Source organism: Pinus tabuliformis, chromosome 7, assembly GCF_031772625.1.
Source record: "Pinus tabuliformis cultivar Carrire ecotype Pingquan chromosome 7, CPIR1, whole genome shotgun sequence".
NCBI classification, from domain to species: Eukaryota; Viridiplantae; Streptophyta; class Pinopsida; order Pinales; family Pinaceae; genus Pinus; species Pinus tabuliformis.
The window spans coordinates 996,742,053-996,758,844 of NC_142293.1; the positions used below are offsets into that span (position 1 = coordinate 996,742,053).

General features: G+C 39.3%; 1 protein-coding gene across 4 annotated transcripts in view; it reads left to right on the forward strand.

Moving 5' to 3' along the window:
* LOC149250946 (uncharacterized) overlaps positions 1-16,792 on the forward strand; it is a 528,543-nt gene that overhangs the window by 353,868 nt on the left and 157,883 nt on the right. For all 4 annotated transcript variants that reach the window (XR_016266851.1, XM_089459290.1, XM_089459289.1 and 1 more), the window contains exons 16-17: positions 10,783-10,881; positions 11,024-11,095. Coding sequence is in view for 3 of the 4 variants with exons in the window: in XM_089459290.1 (XP_089315416.1) it covers positions 10,783-10,881; positions 11,024-11,095 (171 nt within the window). In the remaining variant the exon portion in view is untranslated. The remainder of the gene's footprint in view (positions 1-10,782; positions 10,882-11,023; positions 11,096-16,792) is intronic.

Here is a 16,792-nt window from a genome sequence, read left to right on the forward strand (position 1 = left end):
GACAACAAGGTACATGTTGCTGCAAACTCATTAGACAACACAATGATGGGACAACAACATGTTAGGAAACCAACATGTTGGGACAACACAATGATTAGGACAACTATGACACTGTGCAGTAGTGGCAGAATAGTACAACAGCAACAAGTACATGGTGGCTGTACATAGTGGTATGGTAAATGGGATAGCAACAACAACAAGGTGCAGCGAGCATAGTGTTGCAAGCACATTGGGACAACAATATGGTACTCGGTGCAACGAGTACACAAAGCAACAATGGTGCAGCGTGCACATGGGTGACAACATGGTGTAGTAGTGGCACAAGGTACAACAATGCTAAACACTGGGACAACAGTGCAACATAAGGTGCAACAGTATGATGTGTATAGCATGGTAATAAGGTCCAACATTTTGATGATGGGTGCAGCATGGTGCAGCACGGTGAGGTGCAACATGTTGACGAGATGCAATGCAATGATAGGTGAAGGAGTCACCTTGGAGAATCAGTTGAAGCAACATGTCTTCAATTGGTCTTATGTATCATCTTCTTAGAGATGTTCTATGCTCTTATCTAGATAAGTCAAAGTGTTGACTTCTGTTGTAAAAGTACTATCTCTCTTTCACTCTGCTGAACTATTGAAGAACATATAAGAAGAATTGATCAAGGGTTTCCCCACATTGGGGTTTGTCCCTGGCTAGAGCCACATCTTGTGTCCTCTTGTCTTGGTTTGTCTTCTGCGATTTATGTTTATGTTCTATCTGTAGTTTACTTTAATACTGATGTGATTGCTAATCTGGAAAAGATATTGAGCTAACTATAAAAATTGAAATAAATTGCTCTAAGCATAGAACATACATAAAATTAACAATGTGTTAGCCCAGGAGAGTGCACTGGGTGGCTGCAAAACACATTCTTCGTTACTTGCAGGGGACTGTGGATTTTGGTCTAGATTATAGACAGGGTGATGGAGTGAGACTGGCAACGTACACTGATTCAGATTGGGTAGGTTGTGCTTCAGATAGGAAGAGTACTTCCAGGTGTTGTTTTGGGTTGGGTTCGGTAGTTGTGTCGTGGATCAGCTAGAAACAACAGTCAGTTGCATTGAGCTCAGCTGAGGTAGAGTATATGGTTGTTAGTTTGGCTAGTTGTGGGGCCATATGGATTTGAAAGATATTGTTTGGTCTATTTCGTCAAGTATTGAGACCTTCAGTAATTTGCTGTGATAATCAGAGTTGCATAAAACTCAGGGAGAATCTAGTTTTTCATGACAGGTCAAAGCATATTGAGATCAAGTATCACTTCATTAGAGACTATGTCCAAAAGGGAGCTGTCAAGCTTGAGTATATTTCCACAAATGAGTAAGTAGCGGACATTTTCGCCAAAGCCTTAACACGGGGAAGCATGTCTACTTCAAGGATAAGATGGGAGTGGTGAGGAACACTTTCCTCGGCAAGAGGGAGTGTTAAAATTTGGGTATCAGAGGACAAGTGGTTCCCTAAGGCTTTGATCTTTGGCCTAGGGAAATGTGTCCAAATTTATTTGTACTTTTCTCTTAAAGTGACTTTATAAGTGGTAAAGTCAATTTAATTTAAAAGTGACTTTATAAGTGGTAAAGTTACATTCTAATTTAAAAGTGACTTTATAAGTGGTAAAGTTACTGTTTAATTTAAAGGTGACTTTATTAAAGTCAATGAAGAATTAGAAAGTAAAAAAGTGATTATGGAAATAAAAGGCTAAGTGGGTCTTTATTTAAGTGGGCGAGTTAAAAAATAGAAAGTGAGAATTAAATGCACATTTATTCTCATCCCTAGATCTAAATGAATCTCAACTATTAAATCTGAGGGTAACCCAAGAGGTCATTTAGAGAGTAAAAGGAGAAGAGAAAAGGAAAAGATCATTCATTCTTTCATGAGCATTTGAGAGAAAGAGAAGAGAGAGCAAGGAGACGGGTGAGTTAAAAAACTGAAAGTGAGAATTAAATGCACATTTATTCTCATCTCTAGATCTAAATGAATCTCAACCATTAAATATGAGGGTAACCCAAGAGGTCATTTAGAGAGTAAAAGGAGAAGAGAAAAGGAAAAGATCATTTGTTCTTTCATGAGCATTTGAGAGAAAGAGAAGAGAGAGCAAGGAGAAAATTTTTGAGCAGTGAGGAAGTGAAGGAGAGCAACAAGAAGACATTTCAGCAAATCTGGGCAGCAACATTTATTGGCATGCATCCCAAGAAAAAATCGTATAGCAGGAGAAAGGCACATATATCGAGGAAGAGGGACAACAACAAGTGCACGAATTTCAAGGCAGGCCGTACAACATTTAATGCTGCTAGAAAAAATCTCTGTTTTCGCTGTTTGCTGACTGGCATGATTTTCGAGGTGGAGTTCAAGCATGGAAATCGAGATAAGTTGTAATTTGTGGTTGCTGGAATTTTTACTATGTATTTCAATTTCTCTGCATTTTCAGAAATAAAGAAGAGCTCTCAAACTGGTTTTTTCCAAGAGGTGTAGGGGGTTTTTCCAGGGTCACATTGACCAAAAATAACTGTGTTTTTTTTTTTTTTTTTTTTTTTTTTTTTTTTTTTTTCTGTTTGTGGTTGTCATAATTTTGCTGTGTTTTATTTCTGCAATTTCAGTAGTTTTGAAATCTCTAAATTTGTGTTTTTCAGAAAAATGTTGTTATTTTTAGATTTTAGAATTTTTATCATGCTTGCATTTAAAACTAAATGCATGGAGTGATAATAAAAACTGATAACCGGAGTGGGGGTTGAAATTTCTTCACTAATCATGGTCTTTGAAGCTTCAACGGGAGATCATAAGAGCAACTTGATGGGATGTAGTGTGATATATCGAGCAAGAAGGAGAGTGAGTATCCTTGGAAGATCGAGCTAACCAGTGCCGTGATTCAGCGAGGAAGTGTGCTCGTGCCAGAGCAACAATGTTTAAGGGAGCAATAGGAAGATTCTGAAGCATTTCTAGTCAGTTTTCAATACAGGAAAGGGAGGTCACATTATTCCTCAATGAGGTTGCGTAGGGTTTGTGCAGAGGTTTTAGAGGGCCATTTGAATTTAGCCAAAGAGGCGGTCGATTCAGTTGTTTGTGGCAGAGATTTTTATTAGAAGGCCAAGCGAGTCATTTCCAAAGTCGAGTCAGATGGAAAGATATATTTTAGGCAGTTCCAGAGGCAGTGCGAGTAGGGCCTACACAAGGATTGCGCAGAAGCTGTGCAAGGGCATTTCGAGTAGCCTAGATTGAGCTAGTTTCTAGAGCCGAATTAGTTGTGGAGTGAGACAGTTTGTCTCACAAATAATTCGGCCAGATTATCTCTGGAGGATTTCCAGTTTGGCATCCAGATATCGGACTCAGATTTTTATTGCTGTATAATAATAAAATAAAACCTCTTCTGCTGCATCAATTTTTCCTTCAGAGTTTTTTCCAGGCATGTTAGTCCAAAAATATTGTGTTGGGAATCACGATTGTTGTTAGACCAAAACCCACAAGTGTTAGTCAACAATCGCATCACCAGAGATAAGGATCCATGAGAGGCGGTTAGTCCATGTCGCGAAACACATGGGGAGTGTTGGTTTATCCAATGTCCAACAATCTCCCCCCAACATGAGTCGGGTGTGTATCGTACTTGTGACCTATGCTCTGATACCACTTGTTTGGAATCACGATTGCCGTTAGAGCAAAACCCGTGGGTGTTAGTCAACGATCACATCGCCAGAGATAAGGACCCACGAGAGGCGCTTAGTTCATGTCGCGAAACACATGAGGAGTGTTGGTTTATCCAATGTCCAACATATTGGTGTCGATTTTATTGTGTGTGTGCTGCATCAAAGGATGAGGACATTGACCCAACCTTGTATAGATAGCTTATCTGTTCACTCATGTATCTAGTCAACACTAGGCCAAATATTTGCTTTGCTATCAACACTCTCATTTAGTTCATGGTGGGACCAAAGAGGGTGCTTTGGATAGCAACTAGGCACATTCTAAGGTATTTACATGGCACGATCAAGTATGGATTGAGATATACCCGTGGTGATGGTGTCAGACTATGTGGATTCACAGATGCAGATTGGGCAGGCAGTTCGGTGGAAAAAAAGAGCACATTAGGGTGCTGCTTCAACATTGGATTAGGGGTTGTATATTGGTGTAGCAGGAAGCAGAAGTCAGTGGCACTGAGCTCTGCAGAAATAGAGTATATGGCAGCTAGCACAACCACGTGCAAACCTATATGGATTCAGAAGCTGCTAGTAAGCTTGTTCAGTTAGAAGTTGGAGGCGACCAATATATACTGTGATAATTAAGGTTGCATCAGGCTCTCTGAAAATCTAGTGTTTCATGATAGGTTGAAACACATAGAAATTTGGTACCACTTCATCAGAAATTCTATGCAGCGAAGAGCAATCCAGCTACAACATGTTCCCATGGAAGAGCAAGTAGCATATATGTTGAAATTTTTAAGTCTATTTGTTAGAAATTTTATCTATATTCTTCTGGTTTATTTCTCCTACTTGTTAACTACAAACAAGTTATTTAAATGTATAAACATCGAAATAAACACAATACAGTCTCAACCATCTATAGATCAACAACGGAAAGAAATAGAAAACACATAAGCGACACTGTTATTTTTGGACAACTCGTCCTCGGAAAAATCCAATGCTGGAAAATCAATGCAGTAATTCTAAGGGTTTATTTTATTATGCAGTTTATCCTCGAGTACAATTGGGTGCCGAACTGGCTCACCCGATAAAGAAAAATAACCGATAGTAATACCTCTCTATTCGGAAGCAGGTATTTAGAAAACGTGCCCCACGAAACCCTCTCCAGTAACACTGAAGCACTACGTCAACCCTCCTGGCCTCTGTGTCAGCCTCAGAACCCCCTGCGTCAGCCCGCTGAGGCACTGCACAGCCTCTGGGACCTTCTGCGTCACTCCTGCTGCCTTCTGCGTGGATGATGCAGGCCTTCTAGCCTCTTTGTGGCCTGCTTTGGCTTCTACGTATGCCCCTCTGCCTCTGCGCTCATCTCTTGGCACTATCTCTGCCTCTGTGTCCAATACTCACTGCCCCTCGCCGCGGATCACTAATTCGACTTTACTTAGCAACCCCGCTCTAGTAAATCGAATGACTGATCACTTTGGTGTGTTCTCCAACTGACCCTTAAGCCTCCTCTTATACTTTTCTTGTTGGTCCTTCAACGACCGAGATTACATCTCTAATCAACGACTAAGATTAGATTTGGCTTGATCCATGTCTTTTGGAACCTTCTAACCCAGTTTTATATTAATACCCATTAATATTTTATTTTTCCTAAGTTTAGAGTTAGGAACTCCATTAAAAATATTAATTATTTTAATAACTCCTAAATCGGGTAGAATCTGCCCAAACCATTTCTAGGTCTTGGAGATCTCATGTGCTTTAGCCTCTCCACCAATTTTCATGGCTAGAGCACATCCGATGCTAACGCAAATCAACACTCCCTTTTAGCGAGGTCTGTGCTCTAGTAATACTCCATATTGAGCATCACTCTGATTATACGACATCAGTACATGTGCTGATGCTAGGCCTCCCCGCCCAACATCCTCTGCATTGCTGCATCCTGTACTGCTGCCCATGGCCCTGCCACTGCCATTGCTGCATCCGTACAACAACTCCCTCTGCATCCGTGCTGTTGTTGGTCCTTTCTCCCAACACTGCATCTGCACTGCAACCCCCTCTCCTCATGCTTCATTGTGCTACTGCATACTGCTACTGCACTGCAACTCAGTTACTGAGAAGTAAGTAACTGATCTACCCAACTACTGACATCCCTGTCAGGCTAGAAACACTCCCGATGCTGAAGCTCCCTCTGCTGCTATCAAGTGCTCCCTTTACTGCCTCTGCGCTGCTGCAACAACTCCCTGCCTCTTGCACCGTTGCAAACCTCTCTGTGCCATATTGCACCGTTGCAACCCTCCTCCGTGCCTCTTGCATTGCTGCAGCCTGCTAGCCTCGCACTGCTCAGGGACTCCTGCACTGTAGCACTCTCTGTCGCTTCATCTGCATCCGTTTCTATCGACATTCGCCAGTCCTGCTACTTCTCACATCGGGGCAGCCGTAGCAAGGATCTGATCCAAGAGTTTGGATACGTCAAGGATCCTGCCCCTCATCGCCTGTAGTCTTCCTGACTACAGCTTGATGTCTCCCCACCTCTTCTCTAGAGGTACATGAGCACTCATGGCACAATTTTCATCCTCCTCTACCTCCTTTTTCGCCTTCACTGGTGCTACCTTCGAGTCAGACGCCTCTCCCTTATTCTTCTTCCTCAGACATTGGTTTGCATAATGACCCAGTTCCCCACAGTTGAAGCACTTGACCTTGCAGAGGTCCTTTTTCTTCCTCTTCTCCTACTTTCCCGCAGATGCCAAAGCTGCATCCTCTTCCTCTTCCTTCTTGATCTAGACTCCTTTGTTGCTACTTCCCGTTTTGGACAGTTATCTGATCTCTTCTTGTCGAAGAGCCGCCCATAATTCTTCCCAATCTGGAAGAGTCGCCCTGCCTAGAATGCTCTGGACAAATGTCTCCCACTCCTCGGAGACTGCATTTACAACAGTCCTCACCATCAACTCCTGATCCGGCATGGCCCCTATGGAAGTCAGTTAGCCCCGGATCTCCTTCAATCTGCCGAGGAAGTGATCTATCTGCTCCCCCTTCTGCATCTGGTATAACCGCAGCTGATTCTCAAGTAACATTTTCCTTTGCACGGAAATATGCTGGTACAATGTCTTCAAGGTGTCCCACATTTCCTTTGCCATCTCCTTCTCGGCGATATGTTGGACCACATGATCCTTGACCCCATTAAGGATGATACATTTCGCCTTGGCCATTGCCTCCTCATACTTCTCATTATCAATCGGGTCAATTGGGATCGCCACTGTTTTCAAGGCGAAGGCCTTGATGCGATATCTATCTAGAATGGATAGGATCCTGGCCTTTTAGACCACAAAGTTGGATGCCCCATCCAACCTGTCCTAATCCCTCAGCCCATTCATGGCCATCTCTATCCTCTTCTTGTTGATTCCTTCGAGTTTCTCTACTTCCCTCTGGAAGTTCTCTCTTCAACTCCTGCTGAGTCTCTCTACTTCTCGCCTGAAGTTCTCTGGTAGACTCCCTCGAGTCTCGGATTCCCTTTTGGAAATCCTCATGCCAATCGTCAAGTCACACCTCTCCGATCCTCTGTGCACCTGCAACACTGATCTAGATTCCTTGGCTAGAAATACGCCTCGGTAACGACTCCCTCTACCTTGGTTTTTCCCTATTAGGTACTGTTCTACCAACAGTACCCCACCATCTTCACTCCCGCAAACTGCCCACAACTTTCTATGTCCCAACAATTGAAGGATTGAGCCTCTAGGCTCTGCGCAATCTCGACACTAGCTGAAATGCTCCCCTAGCCAACTACGTCAACCCTCCTGGTCTCTGCGTGGCTTTGTGTGAGCCTTTTTCTACCCTCCTCAGCCTCTGCGCTGGCCTCTCTTTGGCCCGGACTGATGATGCAGTCCCTCTGCGTCAACCCTTCTTCTGTCGCTTTTTGCAGAGAACAACTTCTGTCACTTGGGACCGCTGTCTCTGCTGCAAATGCTCTGCTTCTACAAATCAACCATCTACAGATCAATAGCTGAAAGAAATAACAAACACACAAGTGACACCGTTATTTTTGGACAACTCGTCTCCGGAAAAACCCAACGAGGGAAAATCAGTGCAGCAATTCTGAGGGTTTATTTTATTATATAGTCTATCCTTGAGTACGACTGGGTGCCAAACTGGGTCACCCAACAGAGAAAAATAACCGGCAGTAATACCTCTCTATTCAAAAGCAGGTATTCAGAAAACTTGCCCCTTGAAACCCTCTCCAGCAACACTGAAGCACTGTGTTAGCAGTCCTAGCCTCTAAGTCAGCCTTAGAACCCCCTGCATTAGCCCTCTGAGGCACTGCACAGCCTTTGGGACCCTCTGCGTCACTCCTGTTGCCCTCTGTGTGGATGACGCAGGCCCTCTGGCCTCTGTGTTGTCTTTGATGTGCTCTGCGTGGCCTACTTTGGCTTCTGTGTCTGCCTCTCTGCCTTTGCACTGGTCTCTTGGCACTAGCTCTTCCTCTCTGTCAAGTACTCACTGCCCCTCGCTGCTAATCACTGCTTCGACTTTACTTAGCAAACCCGCTCTAGCAAATCGAATGACTGATCACTCTAGTGTGTTCTTCAATTGACCCTCAAGCCTCCTCTTATACTTTTTGTCTTGGTCCTTCAACGACCGAGATTACATCTCTAATCAACGGCTAAGATTAGATTTGGCTTGATCCATGTCTTTTGGAACCTTGTAACCCAGTTTTATATTACTTCCCATTAATATTTTATTTTTCCTAAGCTTAGACTTAGGAACTCCATTAAAAATATTAATTATTTTAATAACTCCTAAATCGAGTAGAATTTGCCCAAACCATTTCTGGGTCTTGGAGATCTCATGTGCTTTAGTCTCTCCACCAATTTTCATGGCTAGAGCACATCCGATGCTACCCCAAATCAACAATATATAGTCACGAAAGATCTAGGGATAACTAAGTTCGTCTATTTCAGAGAATAGATGGGTATTGTGGAGAACGCGTTTCAGTAGAAGGAGGGTTAGTGGTAGAGGGTACAGTCAGATCATTAGAGGTAATGTCGAGTCTAGTTGCAACCAATTACTAGAGAGGTGTAGAGACAGATGCAATGTAGACAGATAGTCAGTGGACAATGCAAATGCTAGTTTGCAGTCAGACACTCAGGAGAGTTGCAAAGCTAGTACAAGGACATAGTGGATCCATAGATTGGTACTCAGTTGCATCAACAGTAGCAACATGAGGTCAATTGCAGTGCAAGGCAGTGTTGGTAGCAGCGCAGGAGGCACAATGCAGTGTCACTAGCAGTGTAGATGCATGTTGGTTCAACTACAAGTTTAGCGGATGAATCAGAGTATGCATAGTGGCTTGATGGACAGTGATAGGATGTTACATAGGTCAGACATCAGTAGTGTGAGAGAAGATGTTATTGGAAAGAACACCTTCGTCGCTAAGAGGGAGTGTTAGTTTTTGTAGCATCGTATAGGTGTTCTAGTTTCCATTTGTGTATAAGAGACTAAGGAACATGAGATCTTCAAAACCCAGAAAAGGTTTCATGAGATAAGCTTGTGAAATGCTTTAATTAAATTAATTAACCAACATTTTAATTTTTCTGAAGTCTAACTTAGGAAAACTGGTTAATTAATAGTAATTAATTAAGGAAATGTGAGAAAGCTCTAGAAACTCACACAGATTGAGTTTGAGATGATCTTAGTCGTTGATAACAATTTAATCATGGTCGTTGGTGATCCAACGAGAGATTATAAGAGTAGGTCGATGGGGATGAAGAAGACACACTTGAGCATAGCAGTGAGACACAGGGAGAGCGAGTTCCTTGGGAAGATCGAGCTATCTAGTTGCAGAATCGAGCAAGGAAGAAGAGTTTGAGCCAGAAGAAAGGTAGGAGTGAGATTGAGGCAGCAACAACAAAGTATTCCAGTAGAGATTCCTAGTAGCAGATTATCAAAGTAGGGAGACCGAAATATTTCTACAGGAAGGCCGAATAGTTGGTGCGAGTAGCGGGAAGAGAGTTTGCAGAGTTGCTGGAGGTCAGAACGAGTTTCAAGAGGCATATTGAATTTCTTCTAGTGGTAGAGGGAGGCAAGACGACTCACTTGGATCCAATTAGCAGGTTGTATGATTTTCCCAGGCCAGACAATGTGAATTCCTGGAGGCCAAGTTTCTCAGTAGGGTTCGAGCAGGCTAGAGGGAGGCCGAGATTATTTGCAGTGGGAGAATTTACTCCTAAATATTTTAGCCAGATTATTTGCTGGAGGATTGCCAGTTTGGGCATCCAGATTTATGTACTCATATTTTCTTGGTGAATAATAATAAAATAAACCCTCATTTGTTGCGTTCTCCCTTTGGGGTTTTTCCAAGGACTTTTAGTCCAAAAATATTGGTGTCATTTTTATTGTGTGTGTGCATCTATTTTTTTGAGTACCAATTTATTTTCCTTAGCGTAATTTTTTTGTGAAGAATTGCAATGTGATTTATTCGTTGTTTGTTGTAGCAAATAAACTACATAATTAACTAGTTAGAAGAATAAATTTCTAGTTTCTGCAATTTCAAGGAAATTTCACAAGTCCACTATCCTATGATCCTATATTCATTAAGATAGAATTTGAGACAACTTACAAATGGGCATGGGTCAGACTTGTGGCATATGGGATCGTGCTTGTGGGCACAAGTGACAGCAGTGGTATTTATTGTGACAATGATGTAACCATCGCAGAGATAGTACAACGGCGATGAGAAAATTATTGTGGCTGTGAGTTTTAATATTAGGGTTTGTCAACATACATACATGACAAGCAGTCTTGGACTCTATCATAGCTAAATAAGAGCTGTCTCTCTATTGTCATGGGATGAAATGGTGAATAATATGAATTTCAATATTTATAATATATTAACTAATATTTACCATCTAGGCAGAGTAATTGTCAGTGGCAGAGAACAGTTTTCTCTATCATAGCTTGATTAGAGTAGGCTATTCTGTCTTGTGCATCTATCTACCTACCTATATATAGATATCCACTTTCTAGTAAAGATACTATAGGGTAACATCTAGTAGGTTGACTTTAGCCTAATTAATTATTGATTCTTTTTTCTAAATTTCCATATCACTTATATGGTTTGCAGGTTTACTCTGTTACAGATGGGATTCAATTGCGTTCTACCAAACTTGGAAGTTTACCACTCTCTTCGCTAGCATTGGCTAACAGCATGGATGCATATCCTGTACGTTTTGTGTTGCCCCTCTGAACTGCATATTGAAGGTTATTGCTCTAGCAAAAATGTTATTTTTCTATGGATTCTATTTAATAAGGATACTAAATATTTTTCTTTCCATATTCAATTACTAATCTATATTTCGATTTAGATTGTCCTTGCAGGATCATTTGATAATTGTGTTTATGTGTACTCAGTAGATTATGGTCGTGCTCTTGCGAAGGTGAGCTTGCTTCACATATTTACTATTCTATTTTATGTATAGTGATGTATATGCAGTATTGATTATTGAGTTATTAAACTCCTAGATTAAGTGTCTAGAAAAACTAAGATTTTGATGTGTTTTCCTAGTTAGTTCTTTAGGAGATGCACTGTATACTTCAGTCTTGTTGACCTACTTTTATGGTTATTTTTGGGAGATTAATAAACTTATCTTGTCCTATCTTATTTAGTAGCTCTTCTGTAGCAAGGTTTGTCAAAATGTAATGTCATCATTGATAAGCCCTTTTTAATTGAAATTGCCAGTTTTATTATTAAAATCAGAAACAGCATACAACTATTTATTATAAAACCAGGCTTTCTTAAGGCAAGCCGTTGGCCTTGAAGCCACTCCTATGCTACACTTGACATTTAAACAACAAAATATTGCGCCTATTATCACCAATAAATACCAAAATTAGTACTATTCAAGCTTGCACCTTCCAAATTCCACAAATAACTGTATTAGATGAAAGCAATGTTTGCTGAAATCAGCATCGGGATAAAATCAACATTGGTTTGAAAAATATAAAAATGTTAAGATTTGGGAAAATATTGGTAAAAATCAGCAAACTTTGGAAAATTTTAATATATATATATATATATATATATATATATATATCATTTAGTATCTAAAGCATCCATAATATCAAATAAATACATTGCCACATAAATATGAGAAGAAAGCTAACGTATGAGATGTATAAGATTTCTAGTGCTACTTCACACATCAATAATGAATCATGTCCAAAATCTTTAGTCCTTACTCAACTTCAAAATACCAATAAAAGATATAATAAGTATATCTGATCATCACAGGTCATCTACAATGAAATTAGATACATAAATTAGTAATTTGCTCTACCCCTTTTGTGGGCAAAGATAATGGCCTTTCCTCTAGAGGAAGAGGCCTTGGGGTTGGCATTGGACTTCGACTTCCTCCTTTGCTCTCCAATCCCTTCTCATTGTTTGCAAAATGAGAGAAAACGGTAAAGAAAAAAAATCATTTAAATCCAATGTTATTAGAGTCAGACTTTCATTGAATCGGTAGAGCCGAAAATGTGAATTAGACTTGTTACCGCTCAAACTAGCAAGGATCCCAGGACGGGTTCCTAGAGAGAAACTACTAGGTCAAGTGGTAACTATGGAGCAATAGCCCATTGTCACCTTAACTAAAGCTCCCTGCTCTTTATGGACCTTCACCGATGGGAGGAGTCTCGGTATTAGGAAAATCACTAGGGGTAATATATCAATGGTGTAAAGGTAGTGATTCCAAGAGCTTATTCAAAGGAGAGACTCTAATGATAGGGATTGCTTGCTTTTGAAGCAAGATGAATGGCTCTCCAAGAAGGGCTAGAAGGAGACCTAGACCTATGGTTGAGGAGTTTCTCTTGGTAAGGAGTTCCCTAGACCTAAGAATCTTAGAAAAATAGGGTTTCTAAGCAATCTTTGTGAAATTGGAGTAACAAGGTTGCGGGACCACAAAGAAGCCCTAGTGGACCTAGACAAGGTCAAGGGTTTGGGATGGAACTTCAAACAAATGGACTTGACCAAGTGAGGGAGGAGAAAAGGATCAAAGAGATAGGATTTGACTTGGATTTTCAATGCAATGATCCTTAATGAAGCCACTAACCAAAGGAAGCCTAGGGAGAAATGGTTCTTGAGCTAGGGCTTGGGATAACTTGAGATTCCACCATTCCATTGGCTTGAAAAGTGGAGGACCTTGCTGTTATGAACATAAATTGTGTAAAATAGATAAAAATAGTTAATAAATAATAACCATAATAATATAAATATAACAATAAATAATAAGTAAATTAAGTAATAGTTAGTTAGTTAATATTGAAAAGGCATGTCTTGGAGACATGCTTGTTCGTGAAAGGGTACTTACATACCTATATATATACGACTCACTCTCATTGTATCATCATTCTTCATACATTTTTATATAATAATATTTGTATCCTCAAAGGATATTTTTATATTCCAAGTCTTCTGGAGTATTTAACTTGAAGGACAAACTTTGTTCATTTCATTGGTATCAGAGCCAGGTTTGGCTAATCACCAGGTCTTTGGCCATCAACCTCCCATCAACCTTGTTGTTGTGTAATTGAAGCGTTTCACTCAGAGTTTGGAGTTTCTCCATTTTCGGTCACGCCCCGGGACACTTATAAAAGAAAAGAGTTAAAAAATAATAATTAGTTAATTAAAAAATAGAAAAAAGGCCTTTGGCCATTCACATTTCAATTATTTTAGTTAAAAAAAATATAGTCAGAGGTAAATTTTGAAGAACATTCATATATATAAAGGTTCTACATTATTGATAAAAAGTGATTGACAAAGTAAAAAGGGAATCTTTCCAAATATCTTTAAAACTATACGTAAGAAAAGGAAGAGTAGATAATATTATCTTGATTCTTCATTAAGTGGTTTACAAGCTCGTGGTTTTAGAAACCCATGGTATTTTAAAGGTAAAAACAAAAGGAATACAAAATCTCTTTATGTGAATGGTAAGTTTTACCTTTTATGTGGAGAACATTAATGAAGCAGAAAATCTCTGGGATAACAGAAATATATATAAAAATGTTTTATTAATAAAATGAATAGACAGATGATGTTGATTTACAATGGGTTACCTGGCTTATATACCGCCATGGACACCCTTTAGGAAAGGGCATGATCTTATGATCGTGCCCTTTCGCCTAACTAAAACTAAATTAAATAATAAACCTAATATTAACTAATTTTAACATAACATTGCCTTCCTCTCGAAAGAATGCTTTGTCCTCAAAGCATAAGTAACGACGAATGTTGTTGAAGAATGATTCGTTCTCCCAGAAAGCGTCTTCTTCGGGTAAGTCCTTCCACTTGATCAGATACTCCAAGATGATCAAGGTCACACACTTTAAAAGATCTTGGATTAATCTCTCAATTCCCGCTTTTTGGAGATGTGGATATCGGTATGGCTTGATGTTGATGGGGTTTGACTCTGTTTTAACTTCTGTTCTATGCTCAATTTCTGTATTAGGCAGCATCTTCATAGTTAGGTCTTGAATCACTGGTGATTCTTCTCTGGTCATATTTGCAGATAACATTTCTAATTGGTGACATTGTATTGCATAAGCAGGTGCTCTTCTTTGACTCAGCTTGATCATCTGAGATGATGATACAGCATGATTTTCTGGTGCTTGGAATCCATGTAGTTTGTACTTCTGACCTCCCCATTTGAATTTTATAAATTGTACTTGATGGTTGGCGGCATAAGTACCTAAAGTTCGTAACCATTGGATAGCTAAGACTACATCTACTCCTCCTAATGGTACCGTGAAGAACGGAGACTCTAATTTAAAGTCTTGAATCTGCAAATTGACTTTATGGCATTTCCCTACCTTTTCAATCTTCTTACCATTAGCTATCATCACTTTCATGTTTGGTAAGGGAAATGAAAAGATATTGAGTTTCTTGGCCACATTCGTATCTAGAAAATTGTGTGTGCTTCCAGAGTCGATGAGAACCACTACGTTGTTCTTCTTTATGTGTCCTTTTAACTTCAAGGTCTGAGGTTGTGATATACCTGTCATGGATGATAATGACACTTGCGGAGTACTTCCGTCATCTAGTTCTGGTGAAAATTCTGGAGCGTCTTCTGTGTCTTCTACGTCATAATCTTCACTGTTTGAATCATTGGTTGCTTCACAATTGTATAGGTTCTTTGGTTCTTTTCCTTTAGCACATCTATGTTTGGGGTCCCACTTCTCACCACAACGTTTACATTTACCTTCTTTTATCCTTTGCATTTCCACATTAGATTTTTCATCTTCACGACAATGTGGTGGAACATATCTTGTATTATTTGAGTCCACATACTGGGGTATCCTTCGTCTTGCATAAGCTTTTTCCACTGTTGACCAAAATATTGGTTCGGATTTCTTTTCGGCTGTTTTTGCTTTTCGTCTTGCTTCTTCTATAGATGTAATATCATGCATCTCAAGTTCTGCTTGTAAATGGGTTTTGAGTCCCGAGATGTATGACTGAATTAGACGAGATTCGGATAACCTAGGTACTCGTGTTACTAAGGTTTCCCATTCTTGAGTGTATTCATCGACACTTCCTTTTTGTCGTAGTTTGATGAGTTTTGAAAAGAACTCTTCTTCCTTTACACCTTGGAATCTTTTGAAGAATGCATCTTTAAATTTCCTCCAGCTAATGACATGTGTTGTCTTTTTCCACCACATATACCAGTTATATGCTTCTCCTTCCATTTTCATGGATGCATGTCTGAGCTTTTCGTCATCGTCAGTGATGTCATATATCTCAAAGTATTCTTTTGCTTTATTTATCCATGCAACATTGTTTTTTTCGTTCCCATCGAATTTAGGCATCTCGACCTTTGCCCTTCGCTGGTATGTTGCCATTGGTTGAGCGAAAAAAGGGTGTTGATTGGTAAAGTTATCCCAGAGTTGCTTGTTTGTAAAGACTGTGTTACTTGCTTCTTGGTGGGGTGTCGCTGATTTTTTTGGGGATTCAACCTTGTCATGAGAGTCTGTGGACTTAGTTGAATCCGACGAGACGTGTTCTTGATTCTCTTCACCTTCTTTCAGTAGTTGTTCGGGCGTACAATTCGACCTTTTACACAGAACTTTTAGCATTGTTAAGACCTCTTTGAAGTTTACTTCCGTTTGGACATGTTGACTTTCCATTTTTATCTCTATTCGATTTGTCGTATTTTCAAGATTTTTGATTTTGTCCGCTTGCTCCCCCAGCTTGCTCTCGACTTCATTTAATCTTTTACTGACCTCGTCATGGTTGTTATTTATCTTTTGCTCTGCCTCCAACAATCTTTTCTGGAAATCCGCCATTGTCATTGTCGACATTGAGCGGGTTTGCGGAGGCGTGTATTTATTTGCCAGCTAAAATATTTTTCCTCCCTTTTTTTTTTTTTTTTAGCTAAAATAAATTTTATACATATAAATTTTAATTAATTAAATAAATTTAATTAATTAAATTAACAGATATATATATATATATATATATATATATATATATATATATATATATATATATATATATATAACTTTTAATTAATTAAAATAAATTTAATTAATTAAATTAACTTATATATACCTTTTAATTAATTAAAATAAATTTAATTAATCAAATTATATATATTATATATAATATATAATAAAATTACGTATATATGTTATATATATATTTTACGTTGTATATATACAAATAAATGTTATATATATATATACTTGACTATATATAACTTTTTAATTAATTAAATTAATTTTAATTAATTAAATTATACGTATTATATATAATGTATAATATAATTATATATATATGTTATATATTATATATAATTTAACGTGTATATGTTTCACGTTATATAAATATACGAATAAATGCTATGTGTTTGATCGATTCCCTGACCGTCACGTTCGTTGGTGGGGTCGCCTCCTTAGAGCAGAGAACCTTTTAGTCCCGATAACACTTCGAACCAGAGAACTTTTGAACCGTCACGTTTGCTGGAACCGGTTGACTGTTCAAAACCCGATGAATGTTATACGCAGTGTATACGCTGACCGTCACGTTTGCTGCCCCGTATCTGCACAGAAATACCGTGGTAGTCGGCGAGGGAACCAGTGTAGGCACA